The following is a 22,867-nucleotide window of genomic DNA, read 5'->3' on the forward strand; positions in this document are numbered from 1 at the left end:
GATGGTGAATGGTGCTCTGGAGGAAAATGAAGCAAGGAAAGAGGGGTAGAAAGCGTAAGGGAACCGCAATTTTATACAAGCGACCGGAGAATGTGATATTGAGTGAAGGGCTGAGCCCTGCGGGTCCCTGGGGGGAAGAGCATGCCAGGCAGAGGGAACAGCCTGTGCAAAAGCTTGAGACGAAATGTGCCTTGCCGCAGGCTGTGCAGGGCAGCCTTTGGGGCTGTGGTGAGAGTGAAGTGGCCTGGGAGGAGATGAGGTCCAGAGTGAGTTGGGGGTGGGTACCGATTGGGTCTGGCTGGCATGCCCCTGAGGAGCTTTGCTGTTTGCTCCGTGTGAGATGGGGCTCCAAGGAGGGTTTTGAGTGGGGGACCATTTGATCTGACTTAGGTGGTCACAGGTTCATCCGGCTGTGGGGTGGAGAATGGACAGTAGGGGCGGAGTGGAAGCAGGGGGTGGAGTTTGTTCCATTGCTTCCTCCTTTGAAGAAACTGCCTGTAGCGTGGATACACTCTCATTTACTTAACCAACCTCCAGATGGACACAGTGGTTGGTCCTTGCCATTCCAGACAGTGCTGCAATGAATACCCTTACCCATGTGTCTTGGAGAAATTCTGAGAAGTGGAATTGCAAGACCAAAGGTCATGGGTATTTTTTGAAAGGTCCCCAGTGCCAAATTGCCTTCCCTAGAGGTCCAGTTTATGCTCCCAGCAGCAGTGCATTAGAGAGAGCTCAGGTTAGAGCATCCGGTAAGATCTTGGGCTTGGCGTGCTAAGTTGCTTCAGTCAATTCCAATGCTATGCGACCCCATGGACTGTACCCTGTCAGGCTTCTCGGTCCAGGGGATTTCCCAGGCAGGAATACTGGAGTGGGTTGCCATGCTCTCCTCCAGGAGATCTTTCTGACCCAGGGACGGAATGACGTCTCTTACGTCTCCTGCTTTGGCAGGTGGGTTCTTTACCTCTAGTGCCACGTGGGAAACTTAGGGAGAGGGTGGCTGGGGGTGCCAGCCTGATTGGACCTGCGGATGGGGGTGGAGCCTGTACCTTTGGTGGGACAGGGTACCAGTGAGGATGGCCAGGGCTGCAGGTAACAGAGACCCCATCCTAGTCAGGCTTGAGTGAAAACATGTGACGGGAAGTGCAGAAGTAGGGGAGATTTTAGGACCATTTGATTTAATACCTTAACCAGGTTGATTGAAGTCTCCACCTCAGGGATGCTTTCCAATACCAAACAAACCACGCTCTGTCCTCTGATTCTTTGGCACCAAGTGAAACGAACGATCCAGAATAAACACAGAATCCCACAGGTTGGGGACCCACTCCCTCATGATTGTCCCCACTCCGAATGCCACTTGCAATTCCTGGGCCACCCATGCAATACTTATGACCAACATAAATCAGGGATTTCCACGACCTCCTCCCCAGATGCTGTAACTCCCAAGAACAATTTGCAGAACTCAGGAAGGTGCTTTACTTACTATTTTTGGTTTACTGTAAAGGATACAACTCAGGAAGAGCCAAATGGAAGAGCAAGGCATGGGGAGAGGGGTGTGGAGCCTCCATGCCCTCCAGGCATGCCACCCTCCCAGCACCTGGTGTGGTCACCAACCAGGAGGCTCTCTGAATCATAAGGATTTTTGTAGGGGACTTCCCCGGCGGTCCAGTAGTTAAGATCTCACTTCCCAACGCAGGGGTTGTAGGTTCAGTCACCAGTCAGGGAGCTAGGATCCCACATGCCTCATGGCCAAAAAAACCAAAACATAGAAATAATATTGTAACAAATTCAATGAAGAGTTTAAAAGTGGTCCACATAAAAACATCTTTAAAAAATAGAATTTTTATAGAGTTCGATCTTTGCCTCCTCTTACCCTTCTCCCCGATCCCTACATCGGTGGATGGGACTGAAAGTTATGACTTGAGTTTCTTGGTCTTTCTGGTGATCAGCCCCATCTTAAGTCCATCAAGGGACCCCATTCTATGTTACCTCATTAGCATCGACTCAGGTGTGATAGCAAGGGGCTCCTTGTGACTAACAAGACACTCTTAGTGGGAAATGCCAAGGGTTTTAGGAGCTCAGGTCTTTAAGACAAAGACCAAATATGTTTATTACTATACCACACCTCTCCACTACTTGCTGTGCTAGCTTCATCCTAGGGGGAATTCCTGCTGGGGTCTTCTGCAGGATGTGCCTGCCATTTGCAATAATGGCTTCGTGCTTTCTCCAGAGGGTAGGACAGTCATTCCCATGAGGGAGGTGCAGCATCTGAGCAAAATCTGGTTTCATTAGTGGGAGGAGAGGGGGATCCAGGTACGCCACCAACAGTAAGAAGCCAGCTCATTAAATAGGTGCCATCCTTCACCAGCTTCTCCACTTGACTCATGAACCTTGACACTGTTTCTTCCAACTCCTTATCAAAGTCTTACCATGAAGGAGTCAACATATTACCTCCAAAAGATTCTTCAGGAGGAACCACCTTGGGAGTACGTGTTCCACAGCCCCCAACCAGCTGCACCGCTGGTGCTCAGTGAAAACTGATGTGTAGATAAAGTCCTGAAGCCAGATCTGTTGTGACTGAGACAGGAGCCTCGACTGGCTGGACCTCAGTTCCCCCAGTTGCAAAATCAGAGGCTGGATGGGGTTAGAGGTCTCCCCTTGGGAACTCCTTGCCCTGAGAGCCCCTGCAGAGTTTTTTCTTTGTTTTTATCAACATATATAAAAGTAAAAGTGTGACAATGTATTTTCACAAACTTAGAAAATGGGACCAATACTCAGATAGGACCAGTCCTCAGATAGACATAGGGCGTGACAAGCATCCTAGAACTGCCTTTCTTGGCTCTTTCTAATTGTTTGCAAGGATAACCAGTTACACCTTTAACCACCATAGTTTTGACTATTTTTAAATTTTATATAAATCGAGCCGCAAAGCATGCACTCTCTGGGGTCACGTTTCTTTCTAAGCATCATGACTCATCTACTCTACAGTGTGCAGTTGTGGCCCAGTTTCATTTCTGCATAGTATTCTATCCACCAAGCTAGTTTTTGAACATAGAGAAGTATAATGAAAATCGCATGGCTCTGTGTAATCAGCAGGACAAGTGACTGAACCGCGTTAGATTTCTTTGCTTTTGCTTAGAATGATAGCAATGAACCTATGTGTTCACCCAAGTTCTCACATAACCTATAAGAACATTAGGAAAAGGAATGAATTATTACAGAGTCCATGCAATATGTTTCATGGACAAAACCTTTCAAATGGGAATATAGAAATTAAAACAGAGGTGCTTTGTGGTAACAATATTGGGGCCTTTACTGCTCAGTTGGGCGATGGATCGATTCATTGATCCAGTGTGTATCAAGTGGCACATATATGACACTTAGATGCCTATCTTTAATCTAGATTCCTCCTTCCTCCCAAAAAGTTGGTTGTGCATGCTTGAGTGCTAAGTCACTTCAGTCGTGTCTGACTCTTTTCGACACCATGGACCGTAGCCTGCCAGGCTCCTCTGTCCATGGGATTCTCCAGGCAAGAGTACTGGAGTGGGGTGCCATGCCCTCCTCCAGGGGATCTTCCCAACCCAGGGACTGAACCTGGGTCTCTTAGGTGTCCAGCGTTGCAGACAGGCTCTTTACCACTAGCACCGCTGGAAGCCCTAAATAGTTGGTTAGGTCCCAGCATCTAATGACAAGTGGATAAAGATAGAAGAACATTAGTTATCATCTTCTCTGGCAGTTTCTCAACTAAATGAGTAAAAAGAGTTCTTTTACAATTTTTTTTAAGTGATGTAGGCAAAAAAGAATGAAAACTCTTTAACGTAAGATCCGAAACTAATCACTAATGATATCCCAAAATATATCCTCCCAGACCTGTGTTGCAAATCCGTATAGCTAAATACACATTTTACATGCAATTGTTTTGTATCTATCTTTTTGCAACTTTCATTTAAAAAATAGACTTTATTTTTTAGACTAATTTTACGTTCACTGGAAAATCGAGCAGAAAGTGGAGAGTTTTCCTACGCTCCCTGCCCCCCACCCCCTTCCCCACTGTGGACAGCAGTGTCAGTCTTAGGACTAGCCCAGACTCCAAGAGTTGGAAGTGTTTTGGGACCCATCAGTCCTCAGCTACGTGGCTGGTCCAGGGGCCACCCCAGCAGGCATTCAACTGTTGGTTATACAGTTAAACCCAGAGGCATGTACATTTGTTACGACTGCTGAACCCACACTGACATCATTATCATGCAGAGGCCACAGTTTACATTAAGGCTCACCGGTTTATGCATTCTGTGGGTTTGGACAAATGGATAATGACATGTATCCACCATTATAGTATCGTCCAGGGTGGTTTCACTGCCTTAAAAATCCTCTGTGCTCTACTTATTCACCCCTCCCACCCTCCAACCCCTGGCAACCACGGTTCTTTTTGCTGTCTCCATAGTTTTGCCTTTTCCAGAATGTCGTAAGTTGGAATCATACAAGATGTAGCTTTTTCCGACTCGCTTCTTTTACTTCATAACTTTCATTTTTCTTTTAACAGTATATTGAGCATGTGTTTCCATGTCAATAAGTATTCTTCTCAAGCGTTGTTAGTTGCTAATATTCCCTTGTATGTTGTCTATTAACCTCTGTGTTTGAGGTTTAAGTTATTTCCTTTTTTTTTTTTTACTACTAAAAATAGTGTTGCAGAGGACAGCCTTGTGGGTAAATCTTTGCACACAGCTTAATCATGTCCTTTAGGTAAATTATTCGATTTGAGATTGCTCCTACAAAGGTTTTGCTCATTTCAAGGCACTGCCAAATTGCCCTGCAGAAAGGGTACATCAGTTTCTATTCCAGCTGCTAGAGTATGTGGGGTATTTCCCCATATACTTGCCAACTCTGACTGGTATTGAGATTTTTAACCTTTGCCAGTTTAATAAAGGAGAGATGGTATTTATTTGTTTTAATTTATATTTATTTGAGTATTAAAGTTTTGTGGTTTTCCATAAAGCATACTGGCCATTTGTCTTTTTTTTTTCTTTCTTTTACAACTTTTCCATTTTTTTCTATTGGAATAATCATCTTTATAGCATAGGTTTATTAAAAGTGTTTTTCTATTAAGGGTATTGACTGCTTGTAAAGGCCTTCTTTTAATGTCAAAAAAGGTCACCAACATCACCACCTAATGTGCTGTGGCTGGTTTTTTTTGTTTTTTTTTTTTCGTTTAGTCGTTAAGTCATGTCCAACTCTTTGGGACTCCATGGACTGTAGCCCACCAGTCTCCTCCGTCCATGGGATTTTCCAGGCAAGAATACTGGAGTGGGTTGCCATTTCCTTCTCCAGGGGATCTTCCTGACCCAGGGATCAAACCCGCGGCTCCAGCTGCATCTTCTGCATTGCAGGCAGATTCTTTACTGCCGAACTACTGGGGAAGCCCCATACCTAATGTGTGCTACACTTTTAAAATAATGAATAAAATGGATAAGAAGAATATGTATAGAGTACTTATTTCTATGCCAGGCACTGTGCTGTGTAAAACAGCCCTGTGAGATAGGATCTGATATCTGTCCCATTGGACAGATGCGGAAACAGGCAGGAGTGGGTAGGGAATTTTCTCAAGGTTACACAGCTTGTGAATGGCTGTGCTGGTATCAACTGAGTAACAGCACATGTAGTGGCAGAGCTTCTGTGAGTCAATAACACTTTTAAATAAATTTACCTTTTGTTCGTCACAAAAGTATCTACATATTAATACATTTGCAAATTCATCTGATGTATAGGCGCTAGGTGTATAATTTATTTTTTCTATAGGCAGTGCTTGCTGGACATATACATCCAACAACTCCCTGTAATAATTTCATGCTTTTTCCTGCTTACCCCCCACGGTCTACGATTAAGAACCATGTCAGACCTTTTATTTTTCAGGAGGAGGAAACTGAGACTCAGGGCCAAGCAGGACCTCGCTCAGGGACCCCTAAAAAGTTTATGGCACAGTCAGGACTGAGACCCAGGGCTTGGGACCCAGCCCATGTCACTGTGTGACTCGGGTAGTCCCCTTACTACACGTCCCTTTGTCATCAGAGGAGACAATGCAGGATGCTTCGGGGGTGCGAGGCCCGCCAGATTCTCATGGTGCCAGCCTCTAGGGTACCCCAGTGGGTACAGACTCCCAGTCCCTCTGGCCACACTTGCTGCTGGGCATTCCAGGCCCTTGGCATCCTGCCAAGGGTGAAAACGGAGCTGCAGGCTCCTGAGCTGCATTCTGTCCCCTCCTCTTGGGCCTGCATCTCATTGCTGGGTTTGCAACATGCCTAATCTCCGCGTGTGCAGACTCCGAGGAGCCAGCTGAGAGGGAGCATTGCCAGCAGCTTGGGAGTCCTCCACGAGGCCTGCCGACCACCCCTCCCCCAGGTCCCTCCCCAGGCAAGCAGAGCCAGAACAATCCGAAGAAACGGTTGCTGGAGCTTCACCTGGCTCCGGCCTTACAGTGCCTGCCGACATGGACCCAGTGAAGGACGTACGCCTGTGCTTTCCCTCTCTTCCCAAGGAGGTCCATTCAGTCCTGTCATATCCCATCTTCTCCCTCCCTGCCCCCATGGCCCTTGTTACAGATACAGAGGATTGTAATACATGTGAGTCACATAAGTGAGGCTTGATTCCGCTTCTCCCGGGAGCTGGACCCCTCCAAGAACGAGGAGAACGCAATTGTGTAGTTAGTCAATAGGTATCAGTAGTGAGTGTTATGTAACCCGTTGTGTTTCCCTTTTGCCTTTGCTGCCAGGAGGCTCAGAACTGAATGGAAAACTAGATCACCAACCATCTTACAACAGATTCTGGGTATAACTAGCATCATTCCTTCTCCACGAGGTCTCTGGTTGTTCAGTTGTCCTGCTGAGTATGGATTTATGTTATAAATCATCACAATTTTTTTAAAAAAAAGAATGGGATGAAGGTGGGATATAAATGAAAAATAAGACCTGAAAGGAAGTGGTCCATAGACATCTCACTTTGAGATTCAAATGAATGCTTTTCTCATAAAAGGATGGTCTCTGCAGGGCCATTTCAGACTTACAGAAGTGTCTGTGGGCCATTTCCCTCCATCTCTCTCTTGGTCTCTCTCTCTTTCTTTCCATCTTTTTTTCTCTGATTTCCTCTCCTCTCCCTCTTCCCCTCCAGCCTTCATTCTCTTACTATTGCCTACTTCTCCCTCCTTTCCTTTCCCCCTTTGTCTCTATAACCTCCCTCCCCTGTCTCCTCCCTCTTCCTGCTCACTCCCTTGCCTCTGGCAGCCAGTTTACTGTTCAGTTCAGTTCAGTTCAGTTCAGTGGCTCAGCCACTCAGTCCTGTCCGACTCTTTGCGACCCCATGAATCACAGCACGCCAGGCCTCCCTGTCCATTACCAACTCCCGGAGTTCACTCAAACTCACATCCATCGAGTCAGTGATGCCATCCAGCCATCTCATCCTCTGTCGTCCCCTTTTCCTCCTGTCCCCAATCCCTCCCAGCATCAGAGTCTTTTCCAATGAGTCAACTCTTTGCATGAGGTGGCCAAAGTACTGGACTTTCAGCTTTAGCATCATTCCTTCCAAAGAACACCCAGGGCTGGTCTCCTTCAGAATGGACTGCTTGGATCTCCTTGCAGTCCAAGGGACTCTCGAGTCTTTTCCAACACCACAGTTCAAAAGCATCAATTCTTCGGGGCTCAGCTTTCTTCACAGTCCAACTCTCACATCCATACATGACCACTGGAAAAACCATAGCCTTGACTAGACGAACCTTTGTTGGCAAAGTAATGTCTCTGCTTTTGAATATGCCACCTAGGTTGGTCATAACTTTCCTTCCAAGGAGTAAGCGTCTTTTAATTTCATGGCTGCAGTCACCATCTGCAGTGATTTTGGAGCCCAAAAAGATAAAGTCTGACACTGTTTCCACTGTTTCCCCATTTCCCATGAAGTGATGGGACCAGATGCTATGATCTTCGTTTTCTGAATGTTGAGCTTTAAGCCAACTTTTTCACTCTCCACTTTCACTTTCATCAAGAGGCTTTGTAGTTCCTCTTCACTTTCTGCCATAAGTGTGGTGTCATCTGCATATCTGAGGTGATTTATATTTCTCCTGGCAATCTTGATTCCAGCTTGTGCTTCTCCCAGCCCAGTGTTTCTCATGATGTACTCTGCATATAAGTTAGATAAGCAGGATGACAATATACAGCCTTGACGTACTCCTTTTCCTATTTGGAACCAGTCTGTTGTTCCATGTCCAGTTCTAACTGTTGCTTCCTGACCTGCATACAGATTTCTCAAGAGACAGGTCAGGTGGTCTGGTATCGCCATCTCTTTAAAAGAATTTTCCAGTTTATTGTGATCCACACAGTCAAAGGCTGTGGCATAGTCAATAAAGCAGAAATAGATGTTTTTCTGGAACTCTCTTGCTTTTTCCATGATCCAGCGGATGTTGGCAATTTGATCTCTGGTTCCTGTGCCTTTTCTAAAACTAGCTTAAACATCTGGAAGTTCACTGTTCACATATTGCTGAAGCCTGGCTTGGAGAATTTTGAGCATTACTTTACTAGCGTGAGACAGTGCCAAAGAATGCTCAAACTACTGAACAATTGCACTCATCTCACACACTAGTAAAGTAATGCTCAAAATTCTCCAAGCCAGGCTTCAGCAATATGTGAACCGTGAACTTGCTGATGTTCAAGCTGGTTTTAGAAAAGGCAGAGGAACCAAAGATCAAATTGCCAACATCCTCTGGATCATGGAAAAAACAAGAGAGTTCCAGAAAAACATCTATTTCTGCTTTATTGACTATGCCAAAGCCTTTGACTGTGTGGATCACAATAAACTGTGGAAAATTCTTCAAGAGATGGGAATACCAGACCACCTGATCTGCCTCTTGAGAAATTTGTATGCAGGTCGGGAAGCAACAGTTAGAACTGGACATGGAACAACAGACTGGTTCCAAATAGGAAAAGGAGTACGTCAAGGCTGTATATTGTCACCCTGCTTATTTAACTTATATGCAGAGTACATCATGAGAAACCCTGGGCTGGAAGAAACACAAACTGGAATCAAGATTGCCAGGAGAAATATAAATCACCTCAGATATGCAGATGACACCACCCTTATGGCAGAAAGTGAAGAGGAACTACAAAGCCTCTTGATGAAAGTGAAAGTGGAGAGTGAAAAAGTTGGCTTAAAGCTCAACATTCAGAAAACGAAGATCATGGCATCTGGTCCCATCATTTCATGGGAAATAGATGGGGAAACAGTGGAAACAGTGTCAGACTTTATTTTTCTGGGCTCCAAAATCACTGCAGATGGTGACTGCAGCCATGAAATTAAAAGACGCTAACTCCTTGAAAGGAAAGTTATGACCAACCTAGATAGCATATTCAAAAGCAGAGACATTACTTTGCCAACAAAGGTTCATCTAGTCAAGGCTATGGTTTTTCCAGTGGTCATGTATGGATGTGAGAGTTGGACTGTGAAGAAGGCTGAGCACTGAAAAATTGATGCTTTTGAACTGTGGTGTTAGAGAAGACTCTTGAGAGTCCCTTGGACTGCAAGGAGATCCAACCAGACCATTCTGAAGGTAGATCAGTACTGGGTGTCCTTGGGAAGGAATGATGTTAAAGCTGAAAGTCCAGTACTTTGGCCACCTCATGCAAAGACTTGACTCATTGGAAAAGACTCTGATGCTGGGAGGGATTGCGGGCAGGAGGAAAAAGGGAGGACAAAGGATGAGATGGCTGGATGGCATCATTGACTCGATAGACATGAGTCTGGGTGAACTCCGGGAGTTGGTGATGGACAGGGAGGCCTGGCGTGCTGCGATTCATGGGGTCGCAGAGTCGGACATGACTGAGCGACTGATCTGATCTGATCTGATTACTAGCGTGTGAGATGAGTGCAATTGTGCAGAAGTTTGAGCATTCTTTGGCATTGCCTTTCTTTGGGATTGGAATGAAAACTGACCTTTTCCAGTCCTGTGGCCACTGCTGTTTTCCAAATTTGCTGGCATATTGAGTGCCACACTTTCACAGCATCATCTTTCAGGATTTTAAATAGCTCAACTGGAATTCCATCACTTCCACTAGCTTTGTTCGTAGTGATGTTTTCTAAGGCCCACTTGACTTCACATTCCAGGATGTCTGGCTCTAGGTGAGTGATCACACCATCGTGATTATCTTGGTCGTGAACATCTTTTTTGTACAGCTCTTCTGTGTATTCCTGCCACCTCTTCTTAATATCTTCTGCTTCTGTTAGGTCCATACCATTTCTCTCCTTTATCGAGCCCATCTTTGCATGAAATGTTCCCTTGGTATCTCTAATTTTCTTGAAGAGATCTCTAGTCTTTCCCATTCTGTTGTTTTCCTCTATTTCTTTGCATTGATTGCTGAGGAAGGCTTTCTTATCTCTTCTTGCTATTCTTTGGAACTCTGCATTCAGATGCTTATATCTTTCCTTTTCTCCTTTGCTTTTCACTTCTCTTCTTTTCACAGCTATATGTAAGGCCTCCCCAGACAGGCATTTTGCTTTTTTGCATTCCTTTTCCATGGGGATGGTCTCGATCCCTGTCTCCTGTATAATGTCATGAACCTCCGTCCATAGTTCATCAGGCAGTCTATCTATCAGATCTAGGCCCTTAAATCTATTTCTCACTTCCACTATATAATTCTAAGGGATTTGATTTAGGTCATACCTGAATGGTCTAGTGGTTTTCCCTTCTTTCTTCAATTTCAGTCTGAATTTGGCTCATGAGTGGCTCATGATCTGAGCCACAGTCAGCTTCCAGTCTTGTTTTTGTTGACTGTATAGAGCTTTTCCATCTTTGGCTGCAAAGAATATAATCAATCTGATTTCGGTGTTGACCATCTGGTGATGTCCATGTGTAGAGTCTTCTCTTGTGTTGTTGGAAGAGGGTGTTTGTTATGACCAGTGCGTTCTCTTGGCAAAATTCTATTAGCCTTTGCCCTGCTTCATTCTGTATTCCAAGGCCAAATTTGCCTGTTACTCCAGGTTTTTCTTGATTTCCTACTTTTGCATTCCAGTCCCCTATAATGAAAAGGACATCTTTTTTGGGTGTTAGTTCTAAAAGGTCTTGTAGGTCTTCATAGAACTGTTCAACTTCAGCTTCTTCAGCATTACTGGTTGGGGCATAGACTTGGATTACTGTGATATTGAATGGTTTGCCTTGGAAACGAACAGAGATGATTCTGTCGTTTTTGAGATTGCATCCAAGTACTGCATTTCAGACTCTTTTGTTGACCATGATGGCTACTCCATTTCTTCTAAGGTATTCCTGCCCACAGTTGTAGATATAATGGTCATCTGATTTAAATTCACCCATTTCAGTCCATTTTAGTTTGGTGATTCCTAGAATGTCGACGTTCACTCTTGCCATCTCCTGTTTGACCACTTCCAATTTGCCTTGATTCATGGACCTAACATTCCAGGTTCCTATGCAATATTGCTCTTTACAGCATCGGACCTTGCTTCTATCACCAGTCACATCCACAGCTGGGTATTGTTTTTGCTTTGTCTCCATCCCTTCATTCTTTCTGGAGTTATTTCTCCACTGATCTCCAGTAGCATATTGGGCACCTACTGACCTGGGGGGTTTCTCTTTCAGTATCCTATCATTTTGCCTTTTCATACTGTTCATGGGGTTCTCAAGACAAGAATACTGAAGTGGTTTGCCATTCCCTTCTCCAGTGGACCACATTCTGTCAGACCTCTCCACCATGACCCACCCGTCTTGGGTGGTCCCACAGGGCATGGCTTAGTTTCATTGAGTTAGACAAAGCTGTGGTCCTAGTGTGATTAGATTGACTAGTTTTCTATGAGTATGGTTTCAGTGTGTCTGCCCTCTGATGCCCTCTTGCAACACCCGCCGTCTTACTTGGGGTTCTCTTACCTTGAATGAGGGGAATCTCCTCACTGCCACCCCTCTTGACCTTGAATGTGGAGTAGCTGGAGTTTACTGTTAACATCTCTTATAAACCCTCAGCACTTGGCTCTTTCCAGGGCCCTGACCCCGTCTTTGTCTCATTGATTTCTCTGGGCAATTTTGATTATTTCCATTTTGCCAAGGAAGACACTCGGAGAAGGCAGTGGCACCCCACTCCAATACTCTTGCCTGGAAAATCCCATGGATGGAGGAGCCTGGTAGGCTGCAGTCCATGGGGTCGCTGAGAGTCAGACATGACTGAGCAACTTCACTTTCACTTTTCACTTTCATGCATTGGAGAAGGAAATGGCAACCCACTCCAGTGTTCTTGCCTGGAGAATCCCAGGGATGGGGGAGCCTGGTGGGCTGCCATCCATGGGGTTGCACAGAGTCGGACACGACTGAAGTGACTTAGCAGCAGCAAGGAAGACACTAAGGCCTAGGGCGTTGAAGTCACGTGCCTGTGGTCGCACAGTTTGTGCTTTACACTTATCAAATCCAAGCTCCAGGCCTCAGGAATCTAATTCCCTCACACTCTCACTTTCCCTCACTGCCTCTAGATACCAGCCTCACCCACCTTGTCTAGTAGAGGTCATGAGAAAGTGCCCCAAGAAGAGGGTTCAAAACAATATCCCACCCACCCTGTCACCCCCTTGACATCTCTTATAGGGTTGAGATTCTCAATGGGGACCAAAGGACATATTAGTGGAGGTGGGGTGAGTTATGACATGGTTCATTTGTCCATTTATTCCCTAGACAAATATTTATTGAGAATACGCTGTGTTGCTAGGCCAGGCTGAGACCAGGTAAGGAAAGCCAGTGTAAAATTTAAGGAGGCACTCAGTCTCAGGTACCAATCCTGCAAGTACATGACCCTGAGAATGAGAGCTTCCTTAACATCTATTTTCTAGTGTCTTGCTTGTCTTTCACTTATTTCTGCTGGGATGTCAGACACTGTTACAAATGCTGACCATTCAGTGGTGAGCAAAAAGGCCTGCACTCTGCCCTTGGCGAGCTTCTAATCTATTATGGGAAACAGATATCAATCAAACAATCATGTTAAAAAGAGACTGTTCTAAGGATGACAGGGGCCATGAGTAAAGGGACATAAGGCTAGAGAGGATATTATGGGGGGTGGCAGTGAGAGCTGAAGGATGGGTAGGAGTTTTCCAGGTGAAATGCAGATGGAATACAAAGCAAATTCACAGGCTCCCTGGCAAGGTGGAGCATGGGGTACAGGTGGAGGATGCCGTACAGGTGTAGCCGGGGGTGGGCCGAGGGGCTAGAACAGGAGAGCTCAATGCAAAATGGTCCCCACCAGTCAGTTCCTAATAGAGTGCTAGAGTTTGCAAATGACTGATTTAAATCCAATCCAATGGAGAGAATTCAAGGCCACTCCTTCATGACATCACTCATACCCACCTGCCCAACGAGCTTTCTACAGTTGATGTGCAGAGATGGTGACCATATCCCTCCAATTTCGTCTCCGTCCATTTAACACAGAGATGTTTGTGATAGAACCTAATACTTGCCACATTTTCCCAATGAAGAAATGGGAGCACAGAGAAGTTAGAAAACCCACTGTCTTAGCTCAGGCTGTTATAACAAAATGTCATAAACTGGTGTCTTAAACAGCAAACATTTATTTCTCACAGTTCAGGAGGCTGGGAAGTCCAAGATCTAGGTGCTGGCTCATTTGGTTCCTGGTGAAGGCTCTCTTCTTGGCTTGCAGACAGTTACCTTCCCACTGCCCTTACCTGGTGCAGAGAGAGAGAAGGAGGGAGCGAGAGGAAGAGCACTCTGGTGTCTCTTCCTCTTCTTAAAGGGCACCACCCCTATTAGATTGGGGCCCCATCCATATGATCTCATTTAAACTTATCACCTCCTTACAGGCCCTCTCTCCAAATATAGGCACGTTGAAGAACATTGAGTCCTTAACACCTGCTCAGGGTCCCACAGCCAGTCACAGGGGTTTGAACACAGGCAGCAGAGAAGGCAATGGCACCCCACTCCAGTACTCTTGCCTGGAAAATCCCATAGATGGAGGAGCCTGGTAGGCTGCAGTCCATGGGGTCACTAAGAGTCGGGCACGGCTGAGCGACTTCACTTTCAGTTTCATGCATTGGAGAAGGAAATGGCAACCCACTCCAGTGTTCTTGCCTGGAGAATCCCAGGGACGGGAGCCTGCCGTCTATGGGGTCGCACAGAGTCGGACACGACTGAAGTGACTTAGCAGCAGCAGCAGCGGTGGATGCTGGGGGCCCAGACTCCTAAACTCTAGACTAACTGGCTCAGAATGTGTTGTGTGTGCATGTTGTCCATCCAGTTGAGAAGTGAGCCTCAGAGCAGGGGTATTCAGGGATCCCTTGAAATTGCATTGGGTTCACCCTGCAGTCCAGAACCCACCTGGGATTGGTGATTTCAATGATCCTTCTGGAAGAATGGGCTGAGGTTGTGGCATAGAAGTGAACCAGTCCAGACAAGACGTTTACCTTTGGGGGTCCTCCTGTTTCCAATGAACTCAGAGGAGGCCCCAGGCTCCAGTGAGGACGTCACCACGAATGGCTTGTGTGACCTTGGGCGAGTCACTTGACACACTTCCAGCCCCAGGTTCCTGCCTCGGTGACCACCGCCCCACCTCCCCCCACAACCCCTGCCACCATCACTGGCGGCTGGGGGCCATTTGGTTGGCCAGCCAAGATCCTGGCGTGAGGCCCTTCGCAGATGCGGGTCGCCACCCGATGCCGCGCAGGTGGGGAAGGGGCGGGCTTGCGGTGCGTGGCTGGCAACTTGAGTGTCGGCGGCGTCGCTCTGGCCGCGCCGTAGGCCGTGCAGAGTGGGCTGCGGAGGCTGGGGGTGGGGGGACCCGCGGCGGGCCACGAGGCGCTCTCGTCCTCCCCAGACGCCCCGCCGGGCGCCCCCCAGCCCGCGTGGGGGCCGAGCCCCGCGGGAGGGGCTGGAATCCCTCCCAGGCGGGGAGTGGCGGGGGGGGCCCTCCCGAGCGCCCGCTTCCTCCCTCTCCCCGCGCGCCCCCCTCCCGGCCGCCAGCCAGCTACGTGCCCCCGGGGCCGGCAAGAAGCCACATGCCCCCGCAAGGAATGCCGGGCCCGGCGGGCGGGCGGGGGGCGGGCGCCGGGCAGGGCCGGGCCGGCCCGGGAGCGCCCCGCCGCGAAGGTTGGTGAGAGGCGGCGGAGGGCGAGCCCGCGCCCTTCCCGGTCCCCAACGCCGCCCCTGCGCCCGGCCGGTGCGCCGCGCGGGCCAAATCGCAGCGTCTCACACTTTCCCCGCCGGACCCGTTGGTGGGACGACCCGCGAGCTCCGGGGGCGGGGGTGCCCGGGGGACCGGGGGTGGTGGGGGGAGGCTGGGGCGGGGCGGTTCGGCCGAACCCGGGCCGCCCGCGCCCCCCTCCCCGCGGCCCCCCTCCAACACGTCCCCGCCGGCTCGGAGAAGGGGGCAGGCCGGCACGTCTCCCCACACCCCTCCCCGCTGCCGGCGGCTTTGGGGCCCCGGTGGGGAGCAGGGGGCTGATTAGCAGAGGAGCAGGGGTGTGGCCAGCGGGGCCCCGGGTAGTGAGTCACACACGCTGCTCGCCCAGTCCCGGGGCCGAGCGCGCTCTCAGCCCGAGCTGAGCGCTGCCCTGACCCGAAGAGTGTCCCCGGGCTTGGCATGAGGACCCTGGGGTGCCAAGGGAGGGGCTGAAGCCCAGCGCGGTGGTGGAGGAGGGCGGTAAGCTACGGGCTAGGGAGACTCCCCTAGAGAGAGCTGGGTGGGGCTTGGAGTCAGGGCCGCCCACGCGGGGACCCCCCCCCCCCAAACCAGGCCCCGCCTGTACCTGCTCTGAGCTGGCAAAGCGTGCCTGGCTGCATTCCCTGGCAGCCCTGGGTGAGGGGCTCTGCAGCCAGGCGCTCAGGGCCCATTTCATCTGCCTGCCCCGCTTTGGCCCCCACTGGACTTGAGCGGATCCCCCCCCCTGTTTCCCCACGCTGCAAAGTTTTGTGCGGAGGCTCCTATGGGTCCCTCATACCCTTTGCTCTCTGGGCTTGGGGTCCAGGCTGTGCTTCGAAGCCCTGCCTCCTGGCCTGAGCTCCTCCCGGCCCCTGACCCCATGGGGCTGGTGGCTCCAGTCGTCCCCAGGACCAGCCCGGGGTAGAAATGGCATTTCCTCTTGGCCCGGCTACAGCTGTTTTTGTTGTCTGTGTTCTCAAGCGCTTCCTCTAGGGATGGCAGGGAGGGTAACCAGACTCCATGGGACCCCCGCTTGCCCTCTCGCCACTCACCCCTCTTCCCCTGTCTCTTTGATCCTTTTCCTGCGCTCCTCCCGCCTTCGCGCCCCCAGGACAGAATGACTGAGAACATGAAGGAGTGCTTGGCACAGACCAAGGCGGCGGTGGGGGAGATGGTGACAGTGGTGAAGACGGAGGTCTGCTCTCCGCTCCGGGACCAGGAGTGTGGCCAGCCCTGGTGAGGCCCCAGTGTGGGGACAGGCGAGGGAGAGGGGGGCATCGCCCGGCTGCGTTGATTGGAGACCCTGGGAAGAGAGCTCTCTCTTGCCCTCCTCTGGGCAACTCCTAGGACCAGGGGTGGGCACGGGCTCTAGAAAAACCCAAGCAGTGACCCAAGAAGGCCTGAACCCAGGTCTCAGGACCCCTGTCTTTCTACTATCTGCTGCATCAGACGAGCAGGCTGCCTGGGGTTCCTCTACCTGCCCCGTCCTTGTGGCCTTTGGGCCAAGTTCTTGGCTTCTCTGCCCACCAGCCTCTCACTCTGATGGCTTTGTTTTTTCTCTACTGGCCCCTGTCCTGGCCAGCTCTAGGAGATCAGACCCCTCGGTCATGGAAGTGGAGCCCAGGAAACTGAAGGGAAAACGTGACCTCATCATGCCCAAAAGCTTCCAGCAAGTGGACTTCTGGTGTAAGTGGAGCTTGGGGCTATTCCTGACCATGCTGACCATCACCCCCACCCCCACCCCATCTCTGCTTAGGGGATTTGCAGAGGCAACTCTGACGATAGGCACTCACCTATTGTGTACATAAGACACAGGTCCAGGCCTCAGTGAATCCTCACCCTTACCGCTGAGCTGTCTATTATTTGGTCCCATTCTCCAGGGGAGGACACTGGTAGGTTTGGTGAGGGTTAAGGATCTCCTGGCTCAGCTCCCCCGGCTCACAGATGCACACCCATCTGACTCCAGTCATAGGCTTTCTTCTGTTGTTTCAAATTTGAAACAAAGGGGGCTAGTGGCTTCCTTGGCATTGACAGGTGTGCCCCTTGAGTCGCCAGGGAGGCGGGTGGGGTATCGCTACTGAAGATGCAGGGGCCTGTGGCTCTGGGGGTGGAGCCAGGGCTGGGACTCGTGAGTCTCACGCTGTGTGCTTGCCACTGGTCTACACTGTGCTCAGGGTGGGTTTCTCATCAGCCCCTCAGCCACCTCATGGGGCTCTCTCCCTCTGCAACAACTGAAGCGCTCTTTCCTCTTTCCATCCCTGCAGTCTGTGAGTCCTGCCAGGAGTACTTTGTGGATGAGTGCCCGAACCACGGTCCCCCAGTGTTTGTGTCTGACACACCGGTGCCCGTGGGCATCCCAGACCGGGCCGCCCTCACCATCCCCCAGGGCATGGAGGTTGTCAAGGAAGCCAGTGGGGAGAATGACGTGCGTTGCATAAATGAGGTCATCCCCAAGGGCCGCATCTTCGGCCCCTATGAGGGGCAGATCTCCACCCAGGACAAATCAGCTGGCTTCTTCTCGTGGCTGGTGAGTGTCTCCTGGGCTGTGCCTCGGTAAAGGGTGCCGCGAACATGGAAGGAAACCAGCAGGGGGAGCCATATGCTGGCCCAGCCTGGTCCCAGAGCTTTTCTGCCATCACTGCTGGACAAGTTGATGATGGATCTTGCTGTCCCTTTGCCCCTGTGACCCTTGGTGGCTGAGGGCCATTCGGAGGAGCCGCCTCTGTCAGTAGTCTGCAGAATCGTCAGCGGAGCGATTTCTCCCTGAATCCTCCAGTGTGTTTCTGGAGGACCATTGTATGACATTTACAAAGGGTTTCCCCAAGCCCTCCTCTGGAGTGGATGACCTGGGGCTGGGGGCTGTGGGGATGCAGAGCATGACATTCAGCTAAAAAAGCAGTAAAATCCAGAGCTGGAGGTAAAGCCTCCAACAAGACAGGCACAGTCTCTGCCCTCAGTGAGTGGACCGTCTGGTGGGGGGAGCGGGCAGTGAACAAATACATTCACATATGACAGTTGCGGCTTAAGAGAGAATACAAGATGCTCTAGGGAGACAGCAGCGTTCACAGTGCTCTGGAATTTGGGGCCTGGAGCCCGCGTTCGTTATGTCAGCCAGGTTTGCTAGTTACTATCTAATGTGACCTTGGACCAGTCATTGAACCTCTCTGCGACAGGATAATCGTAACTGATGGTGAAGATGAAATGCGTCGACGCTGCAAAGTTCTTAGAATCGTGCTCGCCTCTAGCAAGCGTGCAATGAATATCAGCTATTGCTGTTATTGTTCTTGGCCTACTTAAGGGGTTTGGGCAAGAGTTCCTTTGATCTGAGACTTAAAGAATGAGTAGCAGTTAGTCACAGGGGGATGAAAAATTGCTCCCTGTAGACAGAAGAGCTGAGAGAGAGGGACCCCAGGAAGTCTGGTAGGACAGCAGCAGTGAGCCTGAGAGGCAGAGAGGCAAGAATCAGCCGGGGAGGGAGATGGGGCCAGATCACGCTGTGTTCCATAGACCGTGAAAGTACGCCCTTCATCTTGCGGGCCAGGTAAGCCATCGGAACATTTCAGACAGAAGTGTGACCTGGAAGGTTGCAGAATGGAGAAGTGGGATTCTGGGTCAAAGGCTGGAGTGGAGATTCACATAAGGAAAGATAGCAGCTTAAATTCAGGTGCTAGAGGTGGGGACATTTGAGAGAGATTTAAAGAGGAAAATTCCTAAGATTTGTTGATGGACAGGATGTAAAGATGAAGAAGAGGGATTTTCAGATTTGAAAAGGAATTTCAGGCATCAAACTTGGACAGAGATCAGGGGGACATGGGACAAGTAGGAAAATCATTCCTTAACCATTTATGAGGGTCTCCTTTGTTCCAAGTACTGGGCTGACTCTGGGGACACAATGGTGAACCAGATCAGACATGAGTGCTGCCCTCATAGAGTTTACTGTGGGAAGATGAACTAAAGAATAAGATAAGTAAATGTAAAATGATGACTCTGAAAGGTAATGAAGAGACAGGGAGGCTAGGAGAAAAGTGATCAACAAAGGGATTTGATGTGGCCAGAAGTCAGGTAAGGCTTCCTAATAGCTGAGCTGTGATTGAAGGAAGAGAATTCCTACCGAGTGACGATCATGAGGACTGTCAGGATGGACGGGGCAGTATGAGCAACAGTCCTGTGGCAAGAGAGACCGTGGCGTGTGTGCCCACCTGGAAGGCCACTGCGCTTGGAGTGCCGAAAACCCAGGGATCTGGAAGAGACAGACGTGGCCATGTAGGTCCCAGCAGGCCAGACTGGGACTTCTGTTCTCCATTTTAAGAACAATGAGGAACTTTCATTTATGTTTTAAAAAGGTGAGTTTGACTACAGGCTGGAGAACTGATGGGGTAGGGGCATTGGTCAAGAATGGACATCCAGGGGACTTCCCTGGTGGTCCAGTGGTTAAGATTCTGCCTTCCAGTGCAGGGGGGCCTGAGTTCAATCCCTGGTCAGGGAATTAAGATGCCACATATTGAGCATTGTGGCCAATAAATAGATAAAAGAATGAGCATCTGCACCCCAGTCAGAGGGATGTGGTCATTCTCTAAGTCAGCGACGGTGGAGGCTTGAGCTTGGGTGGGCAGAGACATAGAGACAAGTGAACTGCTTTGTGGATATTTCCAAGGTGAGGGAGATCTGACTTGGAAAGAGACTGGCCTAAGTAAGGGAGAGGGAAGTATCAAGAACAACTCCTGCGGTGTTCTTCTGCCTCCAGGTCAGGAATGGTGTCTTTCTGTGAGAAATGGAGAATACCAGAAGGAGACTGGGTTGAGGGGAAGATCCTGATTTTGGTTTTGGGGGCTTGTTGAGCTTGGAGTGATGTCAAGATATCCAAGTGGTGATATCAACTAGGAAGTTAGATTATGGGTTGGGATCTTGGAAAGGAGGTCTAGAAATGTCACTTCATGAGTCACCTGTGCCTAAGCGGTCAGTGGGGCCAGAGGGCTGGAGGGCAGCACCCAGGGAGAACGGGCTGAGTGGGAGGTGGAGAAGCCTACGGGCTAAGCTTTGAGGAACTTCAACAGTGAACGGTCCAGAAGGGGAGCTTGATCTGCACGGGAGACACAGCAAGAGCCTCCTGAGAGGTGGGATGGCCGGAATGTCCAGCAGTGTCCAACTGGGCTGAGAAGCCAAGTGAGGAAAGGGCTCAAAAGTACCCACTGGACTTAGTGCCGGGGAAGTCACTGGTGATTTTAGCAAGAGCTGATACTATAAGACCACGGTTGCCAACCTGGGGCAATTTATACCTCCTCACCCCTTTCTGGGATATTTGTAAATATCTGGAGACATTTTTTGGCCATCACAACTTGGGATCTAGAAGGAAGAGGCCAGCGAAAGTGAAAGTCACTCAGTTGTGTCCAACTCTTTGCAACCCCATGGATTGTAACCCACCGGGCTCCTCTGTTCATGGGATTCTCCAGACAGGAATACTAAAGTGGATTGCCATTTCCTTCTCCAAGGGATCTTCCCGACCCAGGGATCGAACCTGGGTCTCCTGCATTGCAGGCAGATTCTTTACTGTCTCAGCTACCAGGGAAGCCGGGGATGTTGCTAAACCTTTGATAATACACAGGGCAGCCTCCTACAACAAAGAGTGGTGTGGCCTCGCTTGTCAATAGATGGGAGTTGAGAAATCCTGAAGAAGAGTAATGAAATAAGAACCTCATTAGAATGGAGGTGACTGGTTTAGTCACCTTTCAGAAGTTTGATGAGAAGTAAGAAGTGGAGGAGAGACATAGGAAGGGTGATGGCTAAGGGAAGACTGGGGTTAAGGAGGTTTTTGTATTTTTTAAAGTGGGGTGCCCTTTATTCAGACACATGCATCTGAGTTGGCTTCTAAGTCTCAGACACAGGTTAACTTTACTTAGGTTTCCTTGGTTATATTTTAAGTTAATTATTTTTGACTGTGTTGTTCACTGGGTGAATGAACGAACCACATTCACTGCTGCATGTGGGCTTTCTCTAGTTGGGGCAAGCCAGGGCTATTCTCTAGTTGCGATGAGCAGGCTTCTCATGACGGTGGCTTGTGGGACACAGGCTCTAGGTGCGTCGGCTTCGTAGTTGTGGTGCACAGGCTTAGTTGCTAGTGACATGTGGGATCTTCCTGGGCCAGGGATCAAACCCATGTTCCCTGCATTGGTAGATGGATTCTTATCCATTGGATCACCATGGAAGTCCCTAAGGGAGTTTGTTAATGAGACTTTAACTTCCTTAAAAAACCCAGTGGAGGAAGTCTGTCTGAATATACAGTAGAAATAGGCATGATGGGTAAGCTTTTATGTTGCCTGAGAAGGTTCACATGGAGACATTTGATGTGGAGAGGTGGTAGGTCAATGTTTTTTCTGTCCCTTGAGGACTGTCTTAGAGATTTGGAGCTGATGAAGGGAGTTAGCTATAGTTGATTAAATGATGATTCTCCAAAGATGGCCAGGTTCTTCCCCTGGACCCCGTGAATGTGTTATCTTATATGGTAAAAGGGACTGCGCATGTGATCAAGTTAAGGATTTTGAGATGGAGAAATGTCTTGGGTTACATGGGTGGTACCAGTGCAGTTACAAGCATCTTTATAAGAGGAGGGCAGGAGAGGCAGCGTCAGAAAGAAAACACTGGAAGATGCTGTCCTGCTGGCCGTGAAGATAGGGAAGGAGCCAGGAGCCAAGGCACGCAGGCACCTCCAGAAACTAGGAAAGGCCAGGAAACAGATTCTTCCCTCATGCCTTTTGAAAAACACTCAGCCCTGCCAACACCTGATTTTAGGATTCCTTACTTCCAGAAAAGCAAAACACATTTGTATTGTTTTAGCCATTGTGTTTGTGGCCATTTGTTATAACAGTCAGTTCAGTTCAGTTCAGTCACTCAGTCGTGTCCGACTCTTTGCGACCCCATGAATCGCAGCACGCCAGGCCTCCCTGTCCATCACCAACTCCCGGAGTTCACCCAGACTCACGTCCACTGAGTCAGTGATGCCATCCAGCCATCTCATCCTCTGTCGTCCCCTTCTCCTGCCCCCAATCCCTCCCAGCATCAGAGTCTTTTCCAATGAGTCAACTCTTTGCATGAGGTAGCCAAAGTACTGGAGTTTCAGCTTTAGCATCATTCCTTCCAAAGAACACCCAGGGCTGATCTCCTTTAGAACAGACTGGTTGGATCTCCTTGCAGTCCAAGGGACTCTCAAGAGTCTTCTCCAACATCACAGTTCAAAAGCATCAATTCTTCGGCACTCAGCTTTCTTCACAGTCCAACTGTCACATCCATACATGACCACAGGAAAAACCATAGCCTTGACTAGACGAACCTTTGTTGGCAAAGTAATGTCTCTACTTTTGAATATGCTATCTAGGTTGGTCATAGCTTTCTTTCCAAGGAGTAAGCATCTTTTAATTTCATGACTGCAATCACCATCTGCAGTGATTTTGGAGACCCAAAAGATAAAGTCTGACACTGTTTCCACTGTTTCCCCATCTATTTCCCATGAAGTGATGGGACCAGATGCCATAATCTTCGTTTTCTGAATGTTGAGCTTTAAGCAAACTTTTTCACTCTGCTCTTTCATTTTCATCAAGAGGCTTTTTAGTTCTTCTTCACTTTCTGCCATAAGGCTGGTGTCATCTGCATATCTGAGGTTATTGATATTTCTTCCATTATAGCAGTAGTGGGACTCTAATCCAGTGAACTTA

At 49.1% G+C, this 22,867-nt stretch overlaps 1 protein-coding gene and 1 long non-coding RNA gene across 8 annotated transcripts in view; one reads left to right on the forward strand and one right to left on the reverse strand.

Annotated features, from left to right (window-relative positions):
- The window catches only part of PRDM11 (PR/SET domain 11), a 96,444-nt gene that overhangs the window by 24,691 nt on the left and 48,886 nt on the right, over positions 1-22,867 (forward strand). For 6 of the 7 annotated variants that reach the window (XM_070804107.1, XM_070804110.1, XM_070804109.1 and 3 more), the window contains exons 2-4: positions 16,273-16,397; positions 16,744-16,847; positions 17,426-17,688. In XM_070804107.1, coding sequence (XP_070660208.1) covers positions 16,279-16,397; positions 16,744-16,847; positions 17,426-17,688 — 486 coding nt within the window. In that variant the 5' untranslated portion in view covers positions 16,273-16,278. Of the gene's footprint in view, positions 1-15,333; positions 15,663-16,272; positions 16,398-16,743; positions 16,848-17,425; positions 17,689-22,867 lie in introns of those variants that run through there. The other variant, XM_070804108.1, reaches the window with a different exon arrangement.
- LOC139187367 (uncharacterized) lies at positions 13,559-15,291 on the reverse strand. Its single transcript, XR_011570929.1, has 2 exons — positions 14,342-15,291; positions 13,559-13,692 (listed from the first exon to the last, which is right to left on the reverse strand). It is a non-coding gene; the product is annotated as an uncharacterized lncRNA (long non-coding RNA).

The sequence above is a fragment of the Bos indicus genome, chromosome 15, assembly GCF_029378745.1.
Source record: "Bos indicus isolate NIAB-ARS_2022 breed Sahiwal x Tharparkar chromosome 15, NIAB-ARS_B.indTharparkar_mat_pri_1.0, whole genome shotgun sequence".
Taxonomy (NCBI): Eukaryota; Metazoa; Chordata; class Mammalia; order Artiodactyla; family Bovidae; genus Bos; species Bos indicus.